Source organism: Sciurus carolinensis, chromosome 2 (genome assembly GCF_902686445.1).
Source record: "Sciurus carolinensis chromosome 2, mSciCar1.2, whole genome shotgun sequence".
In the NCBI taxonomy this organism is placed as follows: domain Eukaryota; kingdom Metazoa; phylum Chordata; class Mammalia; order Rodentia; family Sciuridae; genus Sciurus; species Sciurus carolinensis.
Window position 1 is genome coordinate 160,847,219 of NC_062214.1, and position 27,997 is coordinate 160,875,215.

At 40.3% G+C, this 27,997-nt stretch overlaps 1 protein-coding gene across 1 annotated transcript; it reads right to left on the minus strand.

The window, feature by feature from the left end:
* Nucleotides 1–23,479: 23,479 nt before the first annotated feature.
* On the minus strand, nucleotides 23,480–25,269 carry Tmem30b (transmembrane protein 30B). Its single transcript, XM_047540271.1, has one exon. It carries the CDS (start codon nucleotides 24,923–24,925, stop codon nucleotides 23,864–23,866), a length of 1,062 nt encoding a protein of 353 aa, XP_047396227.1. The 5' UTR covers nucleotides 24,926–25,269; the 3' UTR covers nucleotides 23,480–23,863.
* Between the last annotated feature and the right edge of the window lie 2,728 nt (nucleotides 25,270–27,997).

Here is a 27,997-nt window from a genome sequence, read left to right on the forward strand (position 1 = left end):
AATTTCCTCCCTTCCTTCTTTCCTTCTTCCTTCAACAAATGTCCACAGAGTTTCTACAGTGTGCAAATTTCTATGCTAAAGGAGTGAAGGAAGCCCAAAAGGACCTATTTCTGCCCTTATGGAACTTTCAGTCTCCCTGATGGTTTGTCACGTGGATGTAGGTCAGTACTTCTAACACCATTTGCTAACACCCCAGAATAATCCTGATTAGCTTTAGAGAAAAATGCCCAAAATTCTCAGGACAATTAATTAGAATTTTCTTGAAAAGTGTGCTTATGCCTTTCAAATCATATAAGTGAAGACATAGGAAAAAAAATCGTGACAAAAGTGCTAAAATATTCACAATTGAATATGTGAGTTTTTGAGATGAAAGTTGTTGGTGGTGGGCAGTTGATAGGAAAGCCTTTAATTTTGTGCAAGAATTAAAACAGTTAAATTTAAGGTTTCTGTTGCTATATGAGCATCTCTACCAAAGGTCAGGTCCAGAGACCTCTAGGGAATTTCAGCCTCTTTTCTAGGGGGATCTGGACCTCTTGGTGTACAAAGGCATGTGCACCCCCGCCCTCCACCATCACTGCAGAGTGGTCACCTCCTTTATTTCTTCTTCATCAACTCTACACTGCCACCTGCCAGGTACTGAGAGAGATGCTGTTACCGTGTGGTTGTGGCTAGAGTGTCCCCAAGGGTTCACAGTGATTAAAATCTTGGTCTCCAGGGTAGCACCATTGGTGGTGGTGGGGGGTGTGGAACCTCTAAGGGGTGAGGTCTGGTGGGAAATCCTTAGGACATCAGGGGTGGAAGTCGATTCTCCTGTGACCTCTTGTGTTCTTGGGATGGGGTTGTCATAGGAAGCAAGGTTGGCCTCTCTGTCCATTCTGCTCCTGGTTCTGGATGTAGTCACTTGCTGGTCCCCCCCTACTGCCATCTCCGCCATGAGGGGATACAATCAAGGGGTGGCTCTTGCCATGGAGCCTGCACTATGCCACCGGACTTCAAACCTCCAAACTGTGAGCTAAATAAACCTCTTTTTCATAAATGACCTGTGTCAAGTATTTTGTCATAGTGACGTGAAGATGATTAACACAGCCGGAGATGCAGATCCACGGAGAACTAAGATAACATCCCCTGCCCGTGAGAAGTGTGTGATCTCTGTCTTTCCTCCAGTTTCGGTTCCATGGCAGCCTGTCTCACCACACCGACTAGGATTAGAGTGGAACAGAGCACACGCAATTCCTCTCAAAGCAATTTAGCCAACTGCTTTAGCCAAACCAGTTTCTCAACATCGTCCTTTAACCGCATGACAGGATTAAGGGACTATCTTTCTCTTCAGTAAGCAGATTGTGGACCTTACTTAAACCTAGCAGCAAAGAGGTTAATTGACAGGGTTTGGGTTGTTATTTATATTCCACATAAGTACCTAACTGGTCCTGGCCTTTACACTTGGCCATGTCTCAGCAGGGATTACAGATTGAACTTGACACTTGCGAGGCTCCCAGGAGAGGTGAGAGTTGAGGATACATGCTTTTGAAGTGCGCTTTCACTTCCATCAATTCTTTAGGCCAAATTCCAATAATCACACCTGTCCTCTTTATGAGGCTGTGATGGCGTATGAGGCAATTTTTGCCTTTTCTCCCCAAAGAAGAGATTATTATCTTAAAAAAAAATTTGTCTTATAAAAGGCAGGTTTAAATACAGATGAAAATAATAATACTACTTAGCATTTCCACCCCACCTTTCATCTATAAAACTCAAAGAACTTGGCAAACATTAATTAATTCTCAAAACAGACCTGGGGTGATAATAAAGGGTATTATCTTTATAATAATATATAAATACTGGCTGGTTCATGAAAGAAGCCACTTAAAAGGGACAATTCTATAGGATCAGTTTCAAAAACAGTCTTCTCACCTGGTCTAGACCTAAAACTTTTGGGTAACACATTTGAGAGTGCCAATTTTTCTAATAATATGATATCCTAGAATAAACTTACCCTCCCTTTCAAAATGATTTTTTCAGAGGTTTTAGGCAGTCTTATCTATTTGGAGGAACTTTTCAATGTTAAAAAAAAATACTAATTGTGGCTTATTCATTCAAAATGATGTCAGTCTCACACATGAAAGAATTCCAAACTGCCCTACTGCATAAAGTTTAATGGTGAAATAGGTCTGCGATCCTATTTCAAATGCATGTGAAGTTGAATGGGTTGTGATAACTTCAGGGTTTTGTAATTTTGAGGATATTGCAAATCACAGTTCTGTGACATGTCAAAGTGGGTTATTGGCCAAAATTTCTATGATAGACACTGAGATCTGACAAAAAACTGAGCAGGGCTCCATTCAACTGGTTCCTGGATGCACCATACAGAAAGGTAGTCTGTTTTTATTTTCAACCTATTCCTTCCTGCCATGACCCACCTTAGCAAATAGAACAATATTCTACTTCCCAGTTGCTAATCTGAATCTCTGAGTTGATTTCAGAGCAGATCTCCCATAGTGAAGTCCACCATATATGGACCCCATACTATCAGAACTTCTGTTCCATCTCATCTCCTTCTTCCTGACAATAATGCTCATCTACGTGAAGTTTGACTGGCTTTTTGATACCTGAAAGGTAACTCTTTGGGGTAGTAGAAATTATCCTTTTTCTGTGTCTTTAAACTCTTTCCACCTCTAGAATTATCTTGCCTCCAGGAAGCTCAGTAAACATTAATTCAGGATTTACTTGTTTTACTGAAATGTAAAAATTTCCCCAGACAGGCTTGAAACCATTGTTCATTGTCTTCCCTGTATAAATCCTTTATGCTAAAATTTTATATATGTTGCTGTGGATTTTCTACTTATTGATCCTAGTGAGTGAATTGTTCCACTTAACTAGGTAAGAAACCATATATACCACTTAACAGTGCAATATTGATCTGCTAAGTTTATCTGCTTGCCTCTGTCGATGGCTTCACTTAGCAGTCTCAAGAGAGAAAACCTGGTTTTGGTCTCATAACTTTGGTTGAGCTGATGGTCTCCAATCTCCAAAGTGGGATAAACCAGATTCCTTCACAGTGTTTATGTTGGCCCGCCATGTCTCTTTATGGAGAGAATGGTCCAAATAAAGTGCTTCCTCTGTGTATTTTGACAGGAAACACTACTAATATGCGTTCCTTTTGTTGTGTGCCTTGCTCTTTTCTCCCAGTGTTGTTTAAATATTTTCAGTACAATGACATATTTATTAATCCACTATTCCCTGCATGGGGCATGAAATGATTGCTTCTTCTGTAAAGCCCTCTTAGAAAAAGTGGTTTCTCCAGTGAGAGTTAATAATATTACCACAATTCATGTAAAAAACGCTGAGACAATCTCTTAAAAATGGGACACATTTATCTAAAACAGCTGGTAAAGAAAGCGCTCAGGCCCAGCCAGAGGCAGCAAGGTCAGGGGTCAGGGTTAACACCGATCTCGGTGGAACTTTGAAGCTGACGTTTTACAGATTATATGTGTCTCAGTGCACAGTGGGCATGGCATATAAATTGGACTTAGAGGCCCCTATTTGTTCTCTGCATTTTTATGAGCCCACAGAGCTCTTCTTTGAAGCAGCATACATAGAAAATAAAAACTCATTTTAATGTTGTGGAACTATTTACAATAAATCACATTTACATCCTGACTTTGCTTAAGTGTAAGCACGCGTGCGCTCTCTCTCGCTCTCTCACACACCACACACACACACACACACACACACACACACACACATTCATGGAGTCTATTTTCCAACTGGGGTCACTTATTTTTTATCTTTATAGTATTGTAAAGCCAGTTTCCTCTTTCTCCTGGCCTTGATGAAGGAATTAGACCATAGATGTGGCTATATTTAGTACCACAAGGACACCTTTTGTAAGTCATGTGAGATGATTCAGCTAGAATGAGCTACTCTTTCCCCCCAGAAAAAAATCCCCTGATACCATAAAATGCTTGCTATAGCCTGGCACTTCAGCACTAGAAGAAAGCATCTGATTTCAAAGAGATTAAGTTCCACTCTGGAACTAATTATATCATTGGTTTTATGGATTTTTTTAAGTTGCTAGGTGTTTTAACTGGAGAAGGCTGGCGACCCAGAGAGAAACGTGTCCTGGCAGAGACTCTGCCGTGGGCACTTTAGCCACCTAATTAATTTTCAATAAAAGCTCACAATAGTTAATTTGCTCTTGACCCAATGTAAATCAAACAGAGACAAATAGGTTAAAATTAGAAATGTGTGATAGAAACCACGTTTATGGTCAAAATTACCTTTCACCCTGGAAATAACACAGATTGACAGGGAGAGAAAATGAGACCACACAGGTTTTTGTTCAAATAGATTCTTAAGTGAATTAAAGATTTATTAAGGGGAAAACTGGACCCCTCCCATTATCTGGGATCTATGAAATAATGTTATTTTAATATGAGTCTGGTTTCGAAAAAGATTACCTTAAAAAAATCACAGAATTAAGACTTTGCTCCCATTATACAAAGATGCTGGTGCCCCTTGCTTTTTCCCAGGTTTCACATAGTGCAGGGTATAATAATAAAATACTATAAAGTTATTAAGTTCTCAGGTCTAAATTGGCAGACATACCTACCCAGTGCCACATTCCTTCAGTTCCTGCATTTTAAAACACTACTTTCCAACATCAAATGACCATTTTTACTTTTATGAGAACACAGACATAGATTTCTTATGATTTTATAATGATACTTCAATCCTCCAATTAAAATACCCAGACAATATAGATATCTTTGGCCCAGTCCATTGGACAAATATTATTATTAAGCTTCTCTCCAGGACTTTATATTTGCAAAATATTTTGTGGTCTTTAATCATTTTAAATTGCCTAACTTTGCCCATTTTCTCCATGCCCTGCCGTTATTGCTCAAGCAGCCATTTCATTTTAACCCTCCAGCTACTCGGGTGATACCCGGTGAAACAAGCTAATTTTTCAACATACTGGAATGTTCGTCCCAGAAACTGTTAGCTCTCTTCTTGTCCTTTGCTAAACAGGGCAATTTAAACCACTCCTGGATTCTATTTTTATTTCACTTTTGCCAAGTTCATGAAGTAAATTTTTCTTTCCCTCTCAATCTGGTTTTTCTTCCTGCCCCAAAGGAACGATGTTGTCACTGTAATGTCTTCTAATGCACTATAAATGCCGTGATGAATTGGAGGCAGGCTGGTTTCTTCTGAGTGGGAGTCCATTATCCTGTCACAGTGTTCCTTTCCTGTAACTTAATTTTTATTGTAACAAATGACTAAGTACCAAAAAATGAAACAATGTGATGGGCCGATCTAAAGTGGCCTTCCTCTGATGGTAAGTGGAATGGAGTGACAATTGTTTGCAGCTGCTTTCCACTGGGCTCTCTGCTGACATTCACTACCCAAATTGGAGTTACCAAGAGCATTTTCTGGGCGTTTATGGAAGATCTTCATTCACATTGACTGACTAATGATACCTATATAAGTAAAGTGCTTTGCAGAAAAGGTAATGTTAAGACTAAGAGTGGAGGAGACAGATTCACAAACTTCACCGTGTATTAGAGTTATCTGGAGATCTTGTCAAACCGAAACTCAGGGACCCAGCTCCCATCAAAGGGCGTACTGACTTAGTCTACTGTGGCAGACCTAGGAACAAGCATTTTAAACCAGCAACTCTGCTGATTCTGTGGTAGGAGTTGTTTAGGTTTTACTGTGAGAGACACTTACCTAGAGCTCCTGGTCAATCGATGTTTTCAATAAATGCCTACTTATACACTTGACCTTTATAACAAGGCACATTTCTTTCCCTGCTTGGATTTCTAACTAAGAAACTAAGGTAGTTCTCTTGAATCAGTTTCAATCTGAGCCAGGCACAGTGGCCCACATCTGTAATCCTAGAGACTTTGGAGGCTGAGGCAGGAGGATCACAAGTTTGAGGCCAGCCTCAGCAATTTAGCAAGGCCCTGCCTCAAAGTGAAATATTAAAAGGGCTTGGTAGAGCCCCCAGGGGGTCTGTCGTTACTACCATGAAAAAGAAAAAGTTTCAATTTGAATATGATCTGTTTAGTGTTGACAACTGGTTCATTTTCTTTTCATTTGTTTGATAGATGAATAATCACCCATAATCAGGAAGATTAAAATCATTCCTGTTATAGATAACAGAATTTTAATCTGGAATCCATAAATCCCCAGATTCAGTAAGTGTGTCAGTAACTAGAGTCTTTTCCTGTATTGGAATGGTCACAGATTTCACCATTTTCTTAAATGGGTCTGTGACCCAAAAAAGGGTAAGAACCACTTTCCTGAATGTGTACAAACTTGATAGTCTTGGCTTCATTAATATGAAGATTCCACATTGAATAATGAATGGTTGGAATATCTGAATCATGAATTGATTTTATACCTAAATGACATGACTGATATTTATAATTTTATAATAGAAGTGAAGTTAACGTCCACCCTTCTGAAATGTCAGAATGTTGTCTGATATTTGGATTTAATATGTCATGTGTTTGCATCCCAGTAGCACTGAAACTTCTTTTCTGAGTAACATTTAGGAACAAAGAACAGCATCTCTGAATTTTACTTCAAGTGGTTTAAATGGAATCTATTTTGGATGTAGGACAAGACTGAATATATTTTAGAAGATCACAAATCTCAGCATAAATCTATCCATCTATTAAACATTTAGTGAGGGACCTTCAAGAAAAATGAAAACCATCATATGGTTTCTGGTGTCTGAGGTTAGCAGATTTTTGAAACATCCCAGGTTCATCCAAATACAGGTGCACCTGTGAAGTCACAAGGTGGAATTCTCCAGCCACTAATCTTTCAGTTGGTGTGATTTCAACAAAAATCACAAGGAACATTATCAACCCACGTAATCTGTAAGAACAAAGGGGATGGCTTAAAGAAAAAGTTTAAATGTCACAGTCTCTCCAGGCAGATGAGAGTGGGAGTTTGCTGGGGAAAGCAAACAATAGGATTTTTAATAAAAGCACAAATTTTTTAAAAAATTAAAAAAAAATTTTTTTTTAATTTTTACAGTCTGCATTTTGATTCATTGTACACAGGTGGAACGAGACAAGCACACATCTTTTAACCATTGACATTCACAGAATAATGATATCCTTTTGGGGTTATCATTGTTGATGTTTAGAAAATAATGGGATATATATCAAAGAAATATAAAATATTCTGACTTTATCTAAGCTTCTGGGAATAAGACAAGATGCCCTTAAGAGAACTCCAAGTATTTCATTCTAATCACAAACCATGAGGTGTTAAAGGGGTTAATGAGGTCTCAACTCATTGTCAACTAATTATCTCTAAGTTGTTGTCATCACATTCTAATTGTCATGCTTCTGCCAGTTCTACCACTGCAGGTATGCAACCTGGACTAATTGATGGCAAAAAACAACCCAGGATGGCTTACCTGCCTGCTGCTTAGTCGGTTAACTGAAACCATTGCTGTCACCAACACACACGTGGATACAAACACACACACTTGCATGCAAAAAGCTTTTAGGAACTTTCATCTTTTTAAAAGGGCAGGGAAAAAATCAATAAAGTGGCAGCCTGGCCAGCAATGGGCTGGCTGAAGCAGCATGGGTGGCTGAGTTGTATGAGAAACAGATGTAAGCTCTTTGGGACTAGGGTAGGCATTTCTCTTTACAACCAAATCAACTAGCCAATGGAAAGCAATTAATGTCCCTACCATCGGTCACCCACCCATTCCCCCAAAAGATTATTCGGTCTGGCTGTTGAGCTCAAGAGCTGAAAGGGGCATCTACCCAGCCAGAAAACATATGATTTAGGCTCACACTTCCCCCAAGTAGTATTCCTAATAATGATTCATTTTGTGGTCCGAATCAGCAGGAAAGTGCTTTCTCACTGTTCTGGTTTTGTACATTTCTACCATCAGACAAGTCTAAATTCATCTCAAGCCATTTACATCCATATATATTTTTAAAATCTATTTTGCCTGGCTTAAGAATACTTTTAAAGTTGGTTAAAAAAAAAAAAAAAACATGAATCTGATACAAATGGATCCTTGTTGGTGTGGTTTCCTAACTGGAGTTAGATGTTACAGGGTTAAGGATTTGGAATGATTCAACCACTTGGAAAACTAGCAGTTTCTCATAAAGATGAATAGGCATCTACCCTACAATTCGGCTATTCCACTCCTAGGTATTTATCACCCATGAGAAATAAAATGGTGTCCACAAAAATACTCATACAAATATATTTATAACAGCATTACTCATACTGGTTCAAAACTGAAATGAAATGTGCATCTATAGGAGAAAGGAAGGAGAATTAAATTTATATTCCTGCATCAGAATAAAGGAATGAACTATTGATACCTGCAACATGGAGAATCTCAAAAACATGTTGATTTTAGGAAACTGAATACAGAAGAATAGATGCACTGTGATTCATTTTTAAGAGGCACACACATGGGCAAAACTAATCTACAGTGAAAGAAGTCAGACTGAAGGTCCCTCTAGCAGGGGAGTAACTGGGAGGGACATCGAGGAACTTTGGGGGGTGATGGAAATATTCTATACCTTGTTTCAAATGATGGTCATGGTTTTGAATACAATTGATAAACTGTATCAAGTTGACCCTGAGACCTGTACAACTTATTGTGCATAAATCATATCTCAAGGTTTTTTAAAACAAAAAAGTTAAGGAATTCAATGTTATTTAGCTTAACTTCATGAAAAATGTGTGCTTTACATAATTTTTGGGGATTTGCTTTTTTTCCTTTAACATTACATTGCCAAAATTTATCAGAATTATTGTGTATTTCTGTGTGGTTTAATCTTTACTGCAACCCTGAAAAATAGGAATTGTTGTGCAATTTATAGAAGGTAGAGCTGGGACTCAGAGAATTTAATTAATGTACCCAGGGACACACAGCTAGGAAGGGGCAGTGGCAAGATTCAAAACTGAAGTTTCACCAAGGTGCTACGCTGCCTTCTCCATTCATACTTCCTGTTATTTGTAGCCATGTCTACATCTCTATCCATATCCCCTGCTATACCTGTTTATATGCAAATACAAATGTCAACAGGAACACACATTATGGAAAAGAATCATTCAAGACCATCCAATAATTAATAGGTGGTAGAGAAATGTAAATGTGTGCATATAACTTCAAGGGTTTAGCTTTCTAAAATTCAGAATGTGCAAACGGAACATTTTAGGAAAAGTATTTAACGGCAGAGTAGGGTACTTTTGTGCACACGCACTTTCTGGAGAATGTCTCAGAACAGCATCCTTATTTTATTTAATCTCATATGCTAAAAGGGACAATGCACAGGCATTGTTTAACCAAGTCCTTGCTCTGCACCTTATAACTGTGTACCAGAGGCCACGGAAACTGGATCACCCTCTCAGGATGCTGTTACAGCCAAACAGAATCTCATTAAAAATCAATTCCTCGGGTCCATAAAGCCAGTTTATTTTATCTTCCTGGAGTGCCTGCTGCTAGCAGTCACACAGTTCCATTGTGTGGCAGTCTTGTCTGTTAAGAACATTGCACAAAACAGCTATTTAAAGATTTCCCATTTTTATGTTAAACTTTATAATTTTACAGTAGTTTAAATTTACAGGATTTGCTTCGCAAGCTTTGGATATCTTGTTACATGTATAAGAGTAGCATGGCCAGTCTGCTAATTAAGTATTTGCCTTTATAAACTAGATGCTCTCTGATGCGAATGTGCAGATTAATGGAGTAGCAGGGGTTCCAGAGCAAAGAGAGCCTGACTTGGTTGGTTTCCCATCTTTTGTGACTTTCTGATTACTGAGTTGTGTTCAGGGTCTTCACTGATAGCAACACAAAAATCAGGTTGCAAATGTGCCCTTTGTAGTGATTTTAATCCGAGTACCTCTAAATATCATAGAAATCAATATGTATTGGCCAAATTTTATAAATGGGGAGTTGAAAGCACATAGAGATTTAGTGACCTGTACGGGTCACACCCTGAATGAGCAACAGAAGTGGAAGAAATTGGAGAGGCTACTCTAGTCCCATCTGGAATCTTTTAACTCCCTCGACCCCCTTCCCCTGGGTTTAGGGATTGACTGATCTCAAAGATCTATGACCTTTTGGAATAGTGCCTTGCAATGAAACATAGAGACTTGAATTCCTTAAATTTTGCCTGTTGGGGTCCATGTTGCAGGCTCAGTTTGCTTTTTAGAGGAGTCTGTGTTGTTTGCAAGGAGAATAAGAAGGCATTGGACACATTGGGAAGAGTTGGATACACTGGGCTGGATTGAAGTAAAGAGGTTCAAGATAACCACAGACACCAGGGTTCTTTTCTCAGCACAAGTTGTGGAGTAGCATAAGTATGTCATTTAAAAAAAAAAATTGGAAGTTGACATTGGCATTGGAAGGAATCAAGTCCAAAACAAACCTCAATAAAACATTTTCCAAATTGTCAGTAGAAAATAACAGGGATATTCTCTTCTGTGAGCCCTTGCAATTTTGAGAATTACGTTTCTCTTCAAGAAACCATCCCTGGAGCACCATTCTCCAAGGGCCCTTATGTGGAATGCTAAGTCCGCAAGATGGAAACTCGTGTAAGAATGAATAAGGGACACTTATTCAAAACAGCTCTCTACCCTTGCTCTCCTTCAAGGAGATTCACAAACACGTTATCATACTCAGAGCTTTGAGAAATCCTCTGGGGAAGAAATTTTATTTTAATTTGTTTGACCATGAACTTTCCCCACACTACAGCAAAACGATTCATGAAAGTAGAAGTAATCTGCGGAAGGCATTTCAGAGAAATGAGTAATCTTCAACATTAAATAAACCAAAAAGGTCCTACACCAAGTCCACTGCAAAAATTCCATCTAAATCCTAAATAGTATAATTCTACTACAGAGAGGGAAACCAATGGTTTAGTCTGACCCATTGGATTTAGAAGAGGGTGCATAGAACGTGAATTTGTCTAGGTCACAAGGTTAGGTAGTGTCAGAAAAGGGAGCATCTCCCAGAATCGACACCCCACAAGCCAGGGTAGGTCCATGTCACAATTCTGACCCTCAGAGCACCTTTAATTCTCCCCCAAATTAGGATCATTTAAAAACTTAAAACCAAAGCATTGCCACATGAGTGTAATGTAATGTTTGCCCAAGTTGAGACTAGGCTAGAAGAAGAAGACGCAGACAGAGCCACAAACAAGAACCCCTGGAACTTGAAAAAGAGGTGCTCCCAGAGATGGAAAGAGTTCTGAAGACTAGGAAGACTACTAAGGCTTTTTGAAAAGATCCAGGAGGTATGCAGTGACCAGCAGACCCTAAAGCTGCATAAAGCAAGCAGGCGAAAAAGTGTTCAAAAGCAAGGAGCATTGAGGGTAGAGGGACAGCCATGCGCATTGAAGGGAGACCTGTAGAGAGGCCTTGGTGAGCCTCCTGAGTCAGTGACTTGACTCACCTCTGACACGTGGGTCCAGAACAAAGGCAGATGGAAACTAGTTTTACGAAGGGCCAAAAGAATTGTCTCATAAGAACGTGGAACTAGAAATGACTTCATATGCCTGAGCCATCTGTACTCACCTAATTTGTGTACATTTTATATTAACAGGGTTTTAACATTGGCTTAGGTAGTCAATGTAAAAACAAAATTCTGATTTCCTGGATTTTGCTGAAATGGAACCTAGGGCGGGAGATGAAGAGGTGGAGGTGGTTGGTGGGGAACAAGAAACAATTTTTGATGAAAAAACAAAAACCTGATTCCTCGGGCAGCGTGGCAGAGGGTGGAGTTGAAGGGAGTCTTCATCCAAGCTGAGTCCAAGTAGACAGGGAGGCTTTTATTTGGAATTCTCCCTCGGCTACGTTTTATCACAGTATGGTTTCCATTCTTGGCTGAGAAACGAACCTGGGAGGGAACAGAACTGGCTCAGTCTCAGCTCTGACACATTTACAATAATGGAAGACATCTTTTCCCTATAACTTTGAAAAACATGAAAGCAGATATTGGCTCTGAGTATGTCTGATAGGTGAACTTTATTTCCTGTCAACAGAAATAACTTTGATTTATATTTGGTCATCAACTTCACACACTCTCAAACGACTCATATTGAGCGTGCACAGAGAGAGGTAATACTCAGCCGTGATGTATGCCTGCCCAGCAAAGCTTCCTGGTCCCTAGGAGACCTCAGGGACGGAGAGAGGCGCTTCAGTATTCTCACTCTTCTGACACTCTACCCCTGTGCGTCCTTCCAGTGAGGTGCGGTGCATGGACTGCAGATGAGCTATGTGTTGGCTTTGATCTGTGCCCCCTCACCTGCCCTTCTCATGATCCAGAAGGTTGGTTGGCCTGCATCCAATAATTATAGCGAGATGCTGAGTGCCGAGAGGCTGCTCCATGCTGCATTTGGCACGTTATTTTATTCTTCTAATATTCAGGTGCATCAGAGGAGTTAAGATTCCGTTTTCTTCTGGAAATTGATTGATGGCACAGGGAGTGCAAATTGAGTGAATATACCTTTCCGGCTAATGCCGTTTTATGTAGTCTGGTTTTGAATTCAGAAACATTCTTCCCACTGCCCTGCTAGACACTATATGATTTGTTGAATTTAAGATGCCATCAGTCATAAGATAGGCCTTTACTTTATGTTCCACTAAGAAAGAAAATAATGCCGTCAACTAAAACATGACCTTCTCTTTTCTTATGTTTACATTTTTGTACTTGGTTCCTTAATTTACAAGGTTTATTCCCCACCAACCCCCTCCCCCCACCCCATGTGGGAGATTGGACCCAGGTGGTTTCTACCACTGAGCTACCCCCCCCAGCTCTTTATATTTGCTATTTATTTATTTATTTATTTATTTATTTATTATTTTGGTACCAGGGGTTGAACCCAGAGGTGCTTAACCACTGAGCAACATCCCCAAACCTTTATTATTATTATTATTATTAATTTTGAGACAGGGCCTCACTAAATTGCTGAGGCTGGCTTTGAACTTGGAATTCTCCTGCCTCAGCTTCCTCAGCCACTGGGATTGTAGGGATGTGCCACCTTGCTCAGCCTTTTATGTATTTATTTATTTATTACAGTACTGAGACCGAATTCAGGGCCTGTTACAGTCTTGTGCATGCCAGAAAAACACTCTACCATTGCACTTCATCCCTAGTTTTTAAGTTTTGAGACAGGGTCTTACTAAGTTGCTGAGGCTGGCCTTGAATTTGTAATCCTCCTGTCTTAGCCTCGTAAGTCTCTGTCTGGTATTATAGGTATGTACCACTGCACCTGCCTTAAAATTTTTCTTTTAAATTTATTTAGATAGACTTTTATGTATCATGCTTGTGCAGACATGAAAAGGAAAATATATGTAAAATAAACAGGCAAGTTTTCCAGAAACTTTTTTTGGTGCATGGGGGGGAGTGGATATTAGGGATTGAACTCAAAGGCACTCCACCACTGAGCCACTTCCCCAGCCCTATTTTGTATTTTATTTAGAGACAATTGCTTAGCACCTCACTTTTGCTGAGGCTGGCTTTGAACTCAAGATCCTCCTGCCTCAGCCTCCCAAGTCACTGGGATTTCAGGCATGTGCCACTGTGCCCAGCCAGAAACATTTTTTTTCTTCTTCTTCTTTTTTCTTTATTTTTGGTACTAGGGATTGAACCCAGAAGGGCTTTACCACTCAGCCACATCTCCTTTTTATTTTTGATTTCGAGACAGGGTCTCACTGAGTTGTTTGGGATCTCACTAAATTGCTGAGGCTGGCTTTCAACTTGCAATCCTCTGCCTCAGCTTCCAGAGTTGCTAGGATTATAGGTATGTGCCACGGTGCCCAGCTAGAGACAGAAAGTTCAATGTCCATTTTACTGAACAAAATGCAATGTTTTAACAAAAACATGATAGTATCGTACAATGATAACTATATCAAGAAAGACTGTCATCTGATTGACAGTGAACCTGGGAACCAGCAATTGTAAGATGCCATGAATTATAAGAAGCCAAAAATTTGAGACACATCTGATTTTAGAGATGTTAAAATGGAAGAAAAAAACGTGATGCTTAGAATGGAAGAAAAATGGTTTGGGTATCAAAGCATGGTCCCAGATTCACTTAAACACGATTTTAAAATAGTTTACAAAGATTTCTGTTTGCCCAGTTAAATATCAACCTTGGAAAAGTACGCAAAGTGCAAAATCATCCACACCTGAAGTATTTTGCTTAGATTGAATGATTGTTTCAGTAAAAGCAATTCATATACTCCCAGGTGAGCAAACTTATTTTTGCTTTCAAAATCTCAAGACTTCCTTTGTGAAATAAGTGACTGTTGGCAGGGTTTATCACTCAGTACATCAAGCTGTGAGGCAATTTTATATAGTTCCTGAGAAAGGCACCTGCTGATATTTATCAGTCTTTCATTTTTTAAAAAAATACATTTTTTTTTTTTTTGGTACTGGGGACTGAACCCAGGGGTACTTAACCACTGAATCACATTCCTTTCTTTGTTTTATTTTATTGTTTTAATTTTGAGACAGGGTCTCACTAAGTTGCTGAGGCTGACTTTGAATTCATGATCCTCCTGCCTCAGCCTCTCAAATTGCTGGATCTTTAGGTGTGTGCTACCATACCTGACGAAAACGCAATTTCTAACATAAAAAGACATATATGTGCCTATTTTGCAAAGTTATTTGGTGAAAAGAAAAATATTATGTTCTTTCCTTTTTTTGTTCCTAAACTTGCAACAAATTAAATGACCTGTACTTTTCCAACAGGAGAGTCAAGAATATTTCCTTTATGACATAACTCTAAAACTAACACATTCTTTTAAAAAAAGCTTTTAGAGGGGAAAAAACAAAATTGGTAATAACCACTAGCATTATATTGAAAAATATTATATGTTATTTGAATAAAAATTAAAGATAAACATGCCAGTTTCTCATGCAATTGGTTAATTGGAAAGTGTTAAAACTCAGAGAATTATTATCCAATTCATATTTTATGTACTCTCAGGAACTTTAATTTTGAAAGCTAATATTTCACATACATATACACAATCTCCTAAAATTAGATTTTTTCTTTCCACTTGGATTAGACCCCATGGTAGTTAAATACTGAAGATTCTGTCTCCGTCCAGAAGAGGGTGGTAGCGAACACCTTTAGAAGCGGATTCCACTACGGATTGGAACTGCAGCGACCTGGGAAACAGACACCCCGTTCCGTCTCTGCAGTCAAGCTCGGGTCACAGCCCTTCGCAGGGTCAGCAAGGCCACGACGAGGTGACTTCAGGGCAGAATTGAAATCTTCTCTTCGCAGTTTTGTGGAATGTTCTCCCCTAACCCTGGGGCGTGCGGGTGCAGCAAAACTGTGAGGTCCTATGACATGCCAAGTAATTCGATTTCCTCCTGCTCTCTGCTCTGATGAAAGACACCAAGGAGATGTCGAGGTGTCGGTTCCTCCGGCGGCATCCTCTAACACAAAAGTCACCTCTCCACGCTGGTGCTGGCCGGAGCTTTGCTCTGTCAGGTGGTGTTTGCACAAACCCGGTATGCCAGGCTCACCGGAATTCCAAGGGACTGACCAGCAAGGGATGTCTTTGTTCCCTTCAACTTTAAATTAAAATGAAGTGCCTTGAGCAGTAGTCTACCTAAGGTCATTTTTATTATTCAATTTAAAGAAAATGGTAAATTAAAAAATTTCCAATTTCCTCAACAAGGTAATCAATACTTAAGAATGAATTATTGTAACTCTGTGGGTAACTTTAGTCTTTTAATAGTACTGGAAACAAGACAGAAAGGAGAACTTAAACTTGTCACAAAATGTAGTCTCAGAACCCCCACCCACCAGTTTGTCATTAGTAACAGAGTAAAATGCCCAGGCTGTTAGTATTTTTTCAGTACTAAAGCACGCATATAATATACAGACAATTTTAAAATAATAGCAAAACAGACACCACCGTACCCACCTCCCAACTTAAGAAACAACACTACCAGTACTCAGATAACCCTATTTGCCCTTCTCTGCCTCCATTTATCTCCTCCTCTCACAGATAACCATACTCCTAAATTACAGCTCTTCTGTGTTTTTCCTTATGGATCTGTTTTGTTCCTTTGGTCTAGTTGTCTATCCCTGCACTAAAATCTCCCCCTCCAAATGACTGAAGCTTTATAGGAATTCTTCCTTTGGGGTAGGTCAAGAGGGGATCTATTGCACCTCTAAGCTCCCCTAACCTCCATTTCTTTTCTAGGACTGTCTAGACTGTTCTGGTTCCTTCGCAGGATTAGTCTTGACAATTCATAGTTAACACTATTAGCTCACCTCTCAGCGGGGACCTGGTTGGAATGCCTGCCTTCAATTACTTTCTGTGCTGCCTTAGGCTAGTTATTTAATCTCTCTGAGCTTCAGTTTCCTCATCTGTGAAATGCAGATAATAAGAGGACCTACTTCTTCGGATTGTTGTGAGGATTACAATATGATAATGTAGGCAAGGTGCTTAGAAGGTGGCCTGCAATAGTGCCTGACAGATGTCAGCTATTTACATTGTCTCCCCTGACACTGAATACCCAGGGGGTTTCTTCCCTCAGCTGGAATCCAGCCATCTCCCACCAGCTCTGTAACCTTGGTCCAGTTTCTCTCCAAACCTATTCCTGCATTTGCAAAATGGGAATAATATTCAGCTTGTTGTAAAGAGGAAGTGTGAAAACCAAGGGAAATCACTTAGTATGTTGTCTGGCACGTGGTAAGTGCCTGACAATTTTATATAAGCATTTTAACTAGATTTAATTTTTAAAGTGGATTGCATCTTAATGCAAAACTGTTTCTACATTTCCTAGTATTTACAAAAACATTTGTCTGGAGCCACTGGAAAAGAATACTGGTGGAAAGGGGGATTTGTAAAAGTACTCTGTGATCTTTCAACTTTTCTTTGTTTTCTTCCTCTTTTTGAGGTGCAGAGAGCTCAGGAAGAGAGGCCATTCCTTTTCCAGGGCCACATTCTCCTTCCTAATTCCTTTTTCTGCTTCCACAGCCTGCTTGGCTGGCTTAGGGCAGACTAGGCAAAGCCATTTCTTAACTTGTTTTCCAGAATCAGAGGAAAGTTTAACATAACAAAATTTTATAGCTCCTGCCCAGGAACATATATTACTCTGAAAAAACAGAAATACCTTTCCCTTATCATGCATTATTCTTTTACATGTACAATTTTCCTGACGTATTGAAGCAATATTCCATGGTTTGCTATGACTTGGAGGTTTATGGTCCTTCTGTGGCAGATCAGACTAAACATAATTCATTCATAGCTACTTAGTGCTCAGGGAAATAAACCCCTGAACTTAAATAACTATGGTGTGACCTCTGTAAAATATTATTTATGGTTTTAAAACTACTATTATGTAGATATCAAGATGTGCCAAACGTTATAAACCAAACACCAGCCAGCAAATGGGACAACTACTATTCCATTTACTTTTGCCTCTCTTTGTAGGTATTTCTCTACAATGGTATTTTTGTTTAAATGGGTCCTGGGGTAATTACCCAGCAGTGGAAAGCAACATTCATTTACATTTTATAGAATACTACAGTAAGTAAAAAATTCTCCTCTATAAAGAAGCACCACAAAAATGTAAACATTCCATTAACATACTGCAGTTTAATAGGAGAGACATTGATTACCTTTGAGCATAAAGTAACTATCCCCACTATCAATAGACTAATGTAACCCATCTGCTATTCATTTCTGCAAATTAGTTTATGGAGGAAATCATGATTGTACATTTAAGTTATCCAGATGGGAGCTCTAAGCTTAGTGTTTCCATGCTGTTAAGAATATATGTGCATTCCCAGCACTCTATACTCTAAAATTTTCAAACATTTAGAGTGCCATCTTCGGCATCTTTGTATGCTTCCTGAATTTTTTCCTATGCATTGAACTATAAACATGAGAAACAAGATGTTTGGTAGTAGTGATGAAAGAGAATCATCAGTTTCCTACTTGTTCAATAAATGTTTGAGGATTGACCATGTATTGGCTGTGGCACTCAGTACTGGTGATAATAAAAATGAAAGAGAAAGAATCCTCAGATCCTGAAGAATTCACAGTCTGTACATGGAGATTATCAATTTTCAAAATTATCCATTTTCTAGGCAGCAGGGTAGGTGCTCTAAGAGAGGAACAGAATAAGTACCAGGGATGTTTAGGCTGAGGACAGGAAGTAGAAGAGGCTGAGGATTGGAAGTGGAAAAGAAAAAGAGGGTTTGTGGAGGGTGTCACAGAGGATGAGAGCATTGAGCCAAGTCTCAAGAAAGAATGAATGAGTAGAATCAGGGGGTCAGGTGGGTGGGCAAGACCAACACAAGCAAGGACATGAGGGGACATTGTGTTCAGGCCTCTTCCAATTAGTCAATGAGGCTCAAAATTGGTGGGGTGTTAGAGGAAAAGTGCATGAAGATTTGGAACAAGACCTTGCTTCCTGTTCAGGAATTTAGACTTCCTCCAATAGGCTGTACATAGATAGGAGTGATTTTAAGAAGAGAGGTATCATGGTGAGTTTTGTGTTTTGGTAGTTCATTGTGGCTGTGATATGGAGAATCAACTGGAGCCCCATTAGAAGGCTCCTCCAGGCTTCAAATGAGAAATAACAAAGCCCTGGGCCAGGGAAGCAATTAAGGGGCACTTGATTGAAAGTATTTTGGAATACAGAAGCAACAGAGCATCAGAACAGTTGGATGCAGGAAGAAACAGAGGAAGGGCTCAATCAGGCAGTTCAGGTTTTTGGCTTGAGTGATTCAGGGGATGGAGGAGTCATTGTAAGCAGCTGGTACCATACTTGGAAGGATGGGTTTGGAGGAGAGGTCTGAGACAAGAAGAGTTGCCGTTTATATATGTATATTCAGTAATGTTTTTAAAGATTCATAAAAGTGATTACATGAGCTAGTTGCTCTGTTAAGAAATACTTGAGAAAAAAATACCATAGTTCAAATAGTTTGAAAAATTATGTCAAAGTAACAGATTACTCTTAATCCTCAAAGACTTGTAGGGAAAAAGGAGAAAGGAAAAGAGTATTGTACATTCTATCACTTAGTGTGAATAGAAAATGTTGCATCTCCCATTTTGGATGCTTTATCAAAAATGGGAAATGTCTTTTACTTATTAAAATCATAACAAGAACCAATCCAGTCTTCCTTTGAAAATACTCTAGTGGTCCATTTCAAGGACACACTGCCTCATCCAGAAGTTAAGGTTTTGGTTGGATTTTAGAATACTACATACATTTATCACATTTTGAATGAAGTTGAGCAAAATAGAGAGGAATATCTTTTTACCTCATTCACTGGTCTTGAGGACTTTCTAAAAGCTCATGCTTTTTGATGGGTAAGATTAATGAGACCACATAGTGTTAAGCACCTTGGACTTTCAGAACAAAGGCCTTTTAGAAGAACGAAGTATCATTATTAATGACACATCATTTACAGTTTTCATCGGTAATGTAAGATTTCATCCACTTTAATGGGAACTTAGTTAAGAGCTTGATGTAGAGGGCAAGCCTATTAGCTAAGGTTCTTGACAGTAATACCTTTTGCTTCTAAGGAAAAAGATAAATCACACTCAAATTGATCAAAAAGACAAGCTGAGGGGTTCAGAAGGAGGTGAGCCACTATCCACTTACTGAATTTCTGAAAAACTTGTCATCAGAGTCCAGCTGGTGAGCTCTGCCCTCTGGGATGGGCTTCCTTAGCTGCCAAGCCCTCACCTTCTAGGTACCCTTCTGGCCTAGAAAAATGCCTTGTGCGTTTTTCCCTTTTGTCCTTCCTCTCCTATTTCTCTACAGCCTCTAAACTATCTGATTCTGTTACCCCAGAACTTTTCTGTCCTACGTGACTGGGACAGCCAGGTACTTTTTATTGTTTTTATTTTTGGTACTAGGAGTTGAACTCAGGGGCACTTCATCACTGAGCTATAGCCTCAGTCTCTTTTTTGTGTTTTATTTTTTTGAGACTGGGTCTTGCTAAGTTGCTGAGGATGGCTTTGAACTTGTGACCCTCCTCACCTTCCAGAGTTGCTGGAATTACAGGCGTGCACCACAGCACCTGGCCAGGTACTTTAAATAAAGGAATGCTAGCCTGGTCCAGTGACCTAATTGACATGAGGAACACTAATAATGGCCCTTCTAACACAAGGTGGCAAAGCAGCAGGGAATTTTTTTTTCCCCCTGAATACACATCATTATTCTTATCAGGAAAATTATGGAGAATATCTGTATACACAGCATACAACAATTAGAAAATTGTTAGCTATTTTGGAAAGTCTTTATAAAGTGCTGCTCTCATGTCAGATCTCTTTGGGACCTTAATGTGTTTCAGTCAGATTTGCTAAGACCTTTTTAATGACTCTTGAAAAACAACTCTGTTTTTGTTGGAGGGAAATTAAAAGAAGTCTCCTGGAGAAAATAATAAAGTTAATTTTAAAAAAATTGCCATCTAAAATCAACTAAATTTTTATGTAAAGAAAAAATATAATAAACTTGGGGTGCACAGAAATGTCCAATAAAAATAAAGGAAGAGAGAATTTACTTTTATTACATTAACTGATGACTTGCTTCCAAGGGCTTATGTGAAACTGGCTGGTGACATTGTGGCTCCATCAACAAGCCTCTCTGAGAAATTATTAGAACTACTCAAGATGTTGAGATCACCAATGACACAGAAAGAGGGCAGCTTGAAAAGTGAGGCAGAGTGTGGATATATATATATATATGTCCATATATCTATATCTATACATACATAAACAAAGCAATATTTGCTCTGATATTATTTATTTATGTATTTATTTATTTAAGGGAACTGAGTATCAAACTCAGGGCCTCACAAATGCCAGGGAAGTGTTCAACCAGTGAGCTACCTCCTCAGACCTTTTTAAAAATTCTTATTTTAACACAGGGTCTCAATAACTTGCTGAGGTTAGTCTATAATTTGTGATCCTCCTGATTTAGTCTCCCAAATTACTGGGACTACAGTATACCACGGCACCAGCCTGTCTTTGATTTCTAACAATTATGCAGCCTGCAAATTGTTCAGTTGATTTGATTGAAGACACACAGGGAGCATCTTTCTTGCTCTGTTTTTGTTTTGGGATCTCTCCCTGACCGCTTTACTCTCTTCTGCTTATACTTTTATTTTACAAGGTAGGTCAAAGCTCATCTCCAGTCCAATTTTGTTGAAGTTTGCTCTTCTATCTCATTCTTAGAAAATATACCTGTAACTAGGGAACATTTACTGGGCAACACAGAAGTTCAATCCCAACCAGAGCCCTGAAGTACCAGACAAAATGCTAGATAGTACAAAGATCACTGCATTTCTAAAAATGATTTATTTACTTTTTTGTAGTGCTGGAGATGAATCCCAGGGCTTCATGTGTGCTAGACAAGTACTCCAGCACTGAGCAACACCCCAGCCCCCTAGACTGTTTTACTCTTAGCTTCTGCTGCTTTGTAGTTCCAAATACACAAAAAACAATTGCATTTCACAATTTGAGTGAAATGCAGAGGCGAGACTATTATCACACTCTTTAATAACTTCCAATGTGAAATTTAAAAAATGTCAACCACATCTATCAAATTCACATAGTAGTTGAGAATCATCTAATTCATATATGCAATGTTGATATAAGTTCAAATTCTGTTTAAGGAGCTTAACAATGAAAGCTGAGTTCACTTTGAACCTTATCCTGAAAAATGATTTTTTTTTTTTTTTTTTGGTGCAATATAAATCTACTATTAACAAGTGGGAAAAACGGTTGGTACTGTTTGTGCCTTTAAGATCATAGTTCAACAGAATTAAGCAAACTTGATAACAAAGGAAAGACAAACATAACCTTTATTCTCTTTCAAAAACCCAGAAAACAGGGCATGGATTATACTCATTAATTCAAATCAGAACATCTTAAGTTTTGTGCTCTTATTTAAACCTTTATAGCAATAGACTGACTATTCTAAAAAGGACAGCAAAATACATGTTTTCTCTCAACTACCTGGTAGAAAAAGTAGTAAATTATCTTATCCAACATAGAGGAGGAATGGGTTAAGAAACTGTTTAATCAAATATTCATAATAAATAAAAATTACTAGAAGTACATATTTTCACAGCCTAAAATCACAATACTTGATTTGACAATCAAATTGTGTCACATTCAGAAGTTGGGAAGCCAACACATTGGAATTACTGAAGCATTTCTTGGTAAATGTAAATAATGGAACAGACTCTTATATCATTATTGTCCCAGAATATCCAAGACAGATATCAATAACATACATGCATGCTGTCCATCCATCAGTAATTCTCAAAGAATTAGAATAGAGTATGATAAAAACAATGTAAACTATTAATATGATTCAATATTTGACTACTAAAAACAATACACACTTCAAGATCTTGTACTATCTTGAAGGAATCAGAACAAATAGTATTGGCTGGAAAATAGCTGTAATAGAGCATGCCCTGGAGAATTCTGACAAATACCAAATAACTATTTGCTTTCAGCAAATAAACTGGTAAAATAATATATCACTAAAGTTTTTAAGTTCTTTTGCCATAAAAATATTTTAAATAAAAATATACTATTTTTAAAAATAAATTTATACATATTGATTTATTCTAGTCAATAAAGACAATGGAATGATTTTAGCATGATCTCGAAGGTTCAAATTAATCCTGATTCTAGTTTACATATAAGATTATATACCTCAACATTCGTCCAAACATGATTATTAGAAACAAACCTTTGATAACATAAATTTAACCCCCCCCCCTTTTTTTACATATCTAAAATAAAAGGTATGAACAAACTTTTTCCCTTAAGCATGGAAAAAGAAATTCAGATGACAAAGAGGACTGAGCAAGGAGTCAGGAGACACAGATGTGACTTTAGGGGAAACTATTTTCCCTTTACTATTCCTTCCTGCTATCTGACTCTAAGGTTAGAACATTCCCTCTGAGCTGTACAAATTGGCCTTTTTAAGTTTCTACACAGTATATGGCAGTTTGATTCTACACTCAAACATTAAATGAGTCGACATCATTCCTGCCTTGCAAATCTATATGCTAACTGGTTTTCTAGAGACAGCAATTTTGTTCATTCATTTCACAAATCGAGAGCTAGATCAAACTTGAACACATTTTGAGTATCACTGCTCCTGGGAATAAATTACTTCCTAAAAACTGAACTCAGGTGACTGCTTTAGGTCCAGCCTCCTTCAGTGTGGTGATCCCCATATTCGAGGGAAGAAGGACTCTTCCCAGGAGCTTGTTAAAAGGCAGCATCAAGGGAGGAGATCAACCTAGCCTCACTGTGTCGGAATGTCTGGGGTTGGTGCCTCCTAATCTACCCAAGTTTACAACAAGTATATTCTCCCCACCCCTCCATGACTCCGCAGGTTACCAGTGTGTCTCACTCTCTATCCCACCATCACCCACCGCCCTCTCTTCGCAAAAAAAAAAAAAAAAGACAAGAAACCCCCTGTACTGTAGTGGCAAAAACTCTAGACTCAACTCAGGAGACAGTTGTTGAGACTGCCTGCTCTTAATGAGTTATTTAACACCACTAGGTCTCATCCCTTAGTCTGAGAGAGGCTGACTAGGAGTCTCTGCAGTTCTTTCTGCTCTGGGATGCTACAGACTTTAAGAAGCTGACATGTCAACTTCGTAAATCATGAAGGAGTATTTGCACTCTGCAGCCCAAACGCCCCGGCAGGAATCTGGCAGCCCCCTGGAGAAAAGGGTTAATTCCTTTCTCTGGGCCTCCACAACAGGAGGCAAGGTGAGGTGAGCTTGAGATTGGGCCAAAAGCAGCCCACAGACTTTTGGCAAGAAGCAGGAGGGGCCTTTGAAAGGAGGCATCACTCGTCGTCGTCGTCCTCATCGTTCTGGTCCTGGTAGCGAATGTAGACTACCAGCATGACAAAACCCATGAGGATGCAGAGGGAGCCAACGACCAGGTAGGCGATACCCAGGAAAGGATTCTTGCCGCCCATCCACGAGATGTTGCTGAAGATGATGAGCTTGTGGCCTCCGAAGACGCGCACCGGGTAGTTGTAGGTGATGTTGACGCGGTAGGCGCCCCGGGGCAGCCCGGCAGTGTAGTTGCCCTGGCGGATGCGCGCGTACAGCTTGCGGAACGTGGGCAGCGCCGCCGTGCGCATCCACACTACGAAGTCCTGATTGATGAAGCCGGTGTTGTTGGGATCCGTGCTGAGCTCGTACACCGGCCGGTGCCAGTTGGGCGGGGGCGCCGTGCCGCGGAAGGCCAGCGCCAGGCTGCCGTTCACCAGCGGCGGGTTGCGGAACTTGACATGGTAGTCGGTCCACCAGGCTATGGCTGCGCGGTCGAGCGGCACCTCGACGTAGGGTCCGCCCGGCCGGCGCTGGTGCCACAGCGAGAAGGAGTCATTGAAAAGGCTGTTGGCGATGGCGCCGCAGGGCGCGATGGGCAGGCCGGCCGCGCTGAACTGGTAGGGGGCGCACTCGTTGACCGGGTTGTGCAGCGCGCTCGGCAGCCCGCTCAGCTGCGCGTCGTCGCGGGACACGCCATAGCGTCGGTTGTTCTGGTAGAAGTTGGTCAGCTCGTAGTAGAGGTAGACGGGGCCCGGGAAGAGCTCGGGCAGCGAAAAGTACCAGGCGCACGAGCAGTTAGGCGGCGGCGCGCGGCCCTGGCCTTCGGCGGCGCACACCGAGCAGTTGCCGGTGCCCGGGTTGCCGGTGTAGTCGTACTCGAGCTCCTTGATGCCGTTGGAGGAGTAGTAGAGGCCCAGGCCCAGGCCGATGAAGGCCAGGCCCGCGCAGAAGAAGAGCGGTAGCGTGATGCTCGCGGACAGCAGCGGCTGCCAGGCGGGGAGGCGCTGCTGCGTGAACGCGGTGTTGTCCGGCTGGTGGGCGCCCCGGGCCGTGGCGCTCCAGGTCATGGCGGCCGCCCCGGGACCGACGAACCGACGAGCTTAGGGTCGCTCAAGTGGGGCTGGTCGCGGGCCGCCTCCCTCTGGGCGCTGGGCGAACCCGAGGGCTACTACCGGGTCCGGTTTCCCGCCTGCTCAGGTGAGTTTTGGCTCTGGCCCCGCCCCCGCCTCCTGCACAGGTGAGTCTGAGGTCCAGGTTCCAGGAGCAGACCTCTCAGTTCCGCCGCGCCACAGGTGATCCCGGCCCGCTCCACCTCCTCGGGGAGCCCGGAGCCGCGCCCCGCCCCTTCCGAGGTGAGCGCGGGGCGGGTGTTCCTTACCTCACCTGGCTGGCCCAGGCTCGCGTTTCCTCGCCGTCGGGCTCGGTCCCGGCGCCAGCTCCTCCTCTCCCGAGGTGAGTGGCAGCTTCAGGCTGCTTCTGAGTGGTTCATACCTTGCTCAGGTACCACCTTCCCTTCCGCCTTTCAAGTTGATTACACCACCTGGTTCAGTTTTCCCGAAATCATAGGTGCATTAACCTCCGGCAGAAAGTTCCACTGAGAACTTGCACTGTAGTTCCAGAGTGTGGAAGATCTCAGGTTGTGATTCCTTTTTATTTAAAAGACATTGGGTCCTTATGTCTTTGTAGGTTAACTTTTCACTCAGCTTTCAGCCACAAATTGTAGGGCCCAGGGAATCATGCTATGGTAAATCTGTTTCAGATTCAACGTCTGCGTTCAAATTCTAGCTCTTTTCTTTTTCTTTTTTTTTTTTTTTTTTTTTTTTAAGGGAAAATGATTTTCTGGCCAGATGCCCCAATCTGGCTGTATAACTAGGAAAGGTGGAAAGTTCTCTAAAAATAAAATGACCCTTGAAAAAGACTGGAGAGGTTCACAGCCTTTAAATATCTTTCAAGCTGGTGGGAAAACCACCAGGGAGAAAAATGAGCAGGACCACATGTGATTTCTTTTTCTTTTCAGATTATTTGCCTGACTGGAGAAAGGCCTGATCCAAGGTCCTAGGGGACCTAACTGCTATCCACAGTCAAGGACATTTGGAATGTTTGGCCCAAGAAGGAGAACTAACTACAAGGATTTATGAATTTATAAGAACAAAATTAACTCTGAGGATTGCATGGGATTCTGGCTTTTGTGTCTAGGTTGGTACAACATACACCTGGGGGTATGGGCTGTTTCATTTTGTTACATCCTTTCTAGGTAGTAAAGTGTTCATACTTCTTCAGCCCACAAAATTCAAATAACTTAAATGTTTTCTCTATTGCAATTCCATACCCAGCATAATAAATTAAAAGGAATCAATCAAAATCCACTGAAACTTGGAAAGTTAAAATCCTCATTAAATAATAGGATATTTTTTTCTTTAAAGCATCTTCCAAGTGTCAGCCCTGTGTGAGCAATGCAGAAGACAGAAGAGAATTAGACTGAAAAGGATCCTGAACCTCAAAGCATTTGCAGTTTGATAGGAATAAGTATATATTACTTAGGAATAAGAAACAATTAAAATAGCCAATAGTCAGTGTATGATCAAAGTGTATAGCCAATTTGTGCTTTACATGAGTGACACTAAAATTAAAAAGTAATCTTATTTTAATAATGGAAAATTGATTCTGTTTTGTTGAGTGTAGATTGGAAACTTTAGTGATTAAAGAAAAGTGAGGGTAAGCCAAGTGACTTGAATCTCACTTCTTGTCACTCTAAGAAAGAAACTCCAATATTGTCAACAAGTTCCCATAATGTGATTCATTCTCCATTACACCTTTTTTGTTGTTGTCAGTATGATAAATGAACAGTTCTACCCACCCTATATCATTGAATCACCAGTTTGCTTGATATAGTCTCCAAGAAGGAATTCAGTTCTCACAACTTTATCTAGTAGATACTAAGTTCACCAACTGTATGGCCACCACACCCCTAAAAGTACAAGCCTTCCTGTCCAGCTCAGAGCCTTTCTTTCTTTTCTCCTCTCCCTAATATCTAAAGACATTCATTTATTCATTCCATGAATTAGGGTAACACAAAGTTCCAAAGTAAAAAGAGAAGAGTATTTCAAGACACAAAATGGTCAGCAAGATTGAGCACATTAACTGAGGGTTCAAGTAAGATAAGAAATGAGGAAGAGTCATTGGCTTTGACTTCCGTGGGAGCATTTAGGGTGGTGAAATAGGAGTGTGTTAGTCAACTGTTTATCGCTGTGACCAAAAGACCTGATAAGAGCAACTTAGAGAAGGAAAATTCATTTTGGACTCATGGCTTTAGAGGTTCAATCCATATCAGTGACTTCATTGCTCCAGGTCCAAGGTGAAGCAGCACATCACCGAAGGGTGTAGTATTTAAGCCCAATGTCAAAGGAAATGAAGCCAAATTAGCGACTCAGAAGAAAACAATGGGGACCAGTAGGCTGGCCGTCCTAGTGGTGCACATGGGCAAGGGGTATGAAAGCTGGGAGGGAGAAAGTACTGGTATGAGACGGATGTTAAGGATTTTGGAGGTGAAGCAGCGCTAAGGCCTGTGCATTCTCAGATCAGATTCACATCTGCAGAGTCATCCAATTTTAGGTTGAAAATATTTGAAGAAAGATATTATGTCTGTACTGAACACATTCAGAATTTTTTTGTCATTACTCCCTAAACAATATAGAATAACAACTATTTGCATTCCATTAGGTATTACTAGAAATCTAGAGATGAGAATGTGCGTAGGTTATGTGCAGTTACTGTACCATTTTACATAAGGTACTTGAGCATCTGCAGATTTTGGTATCCTCTGGAGGACCAAGGGATGACTGTTCATGTTTCCTCTACTGGCTCACAAGTTCTGGGAGGTTAAAGACTGATACACATTGTTGTGTCCCTCAGAATTCATTGTATGATGAGGGTTTTAACCTAATGTCTTTCATTTTATTATACATGCTATATTAAAGGATGCCTGGATCATGTAAACTTTTTTTCAGTACCAATAAAGTAAAGAAACAAGTCAGGCATGGTGGTGCATGCCTATCATCCCAGCAAAACTAGAGGCTAAAGCAGGAAGATCTCAAGTTCAAGGCCAGCCTGGGCAATTTAGTGACACCCGTCTCAAAATA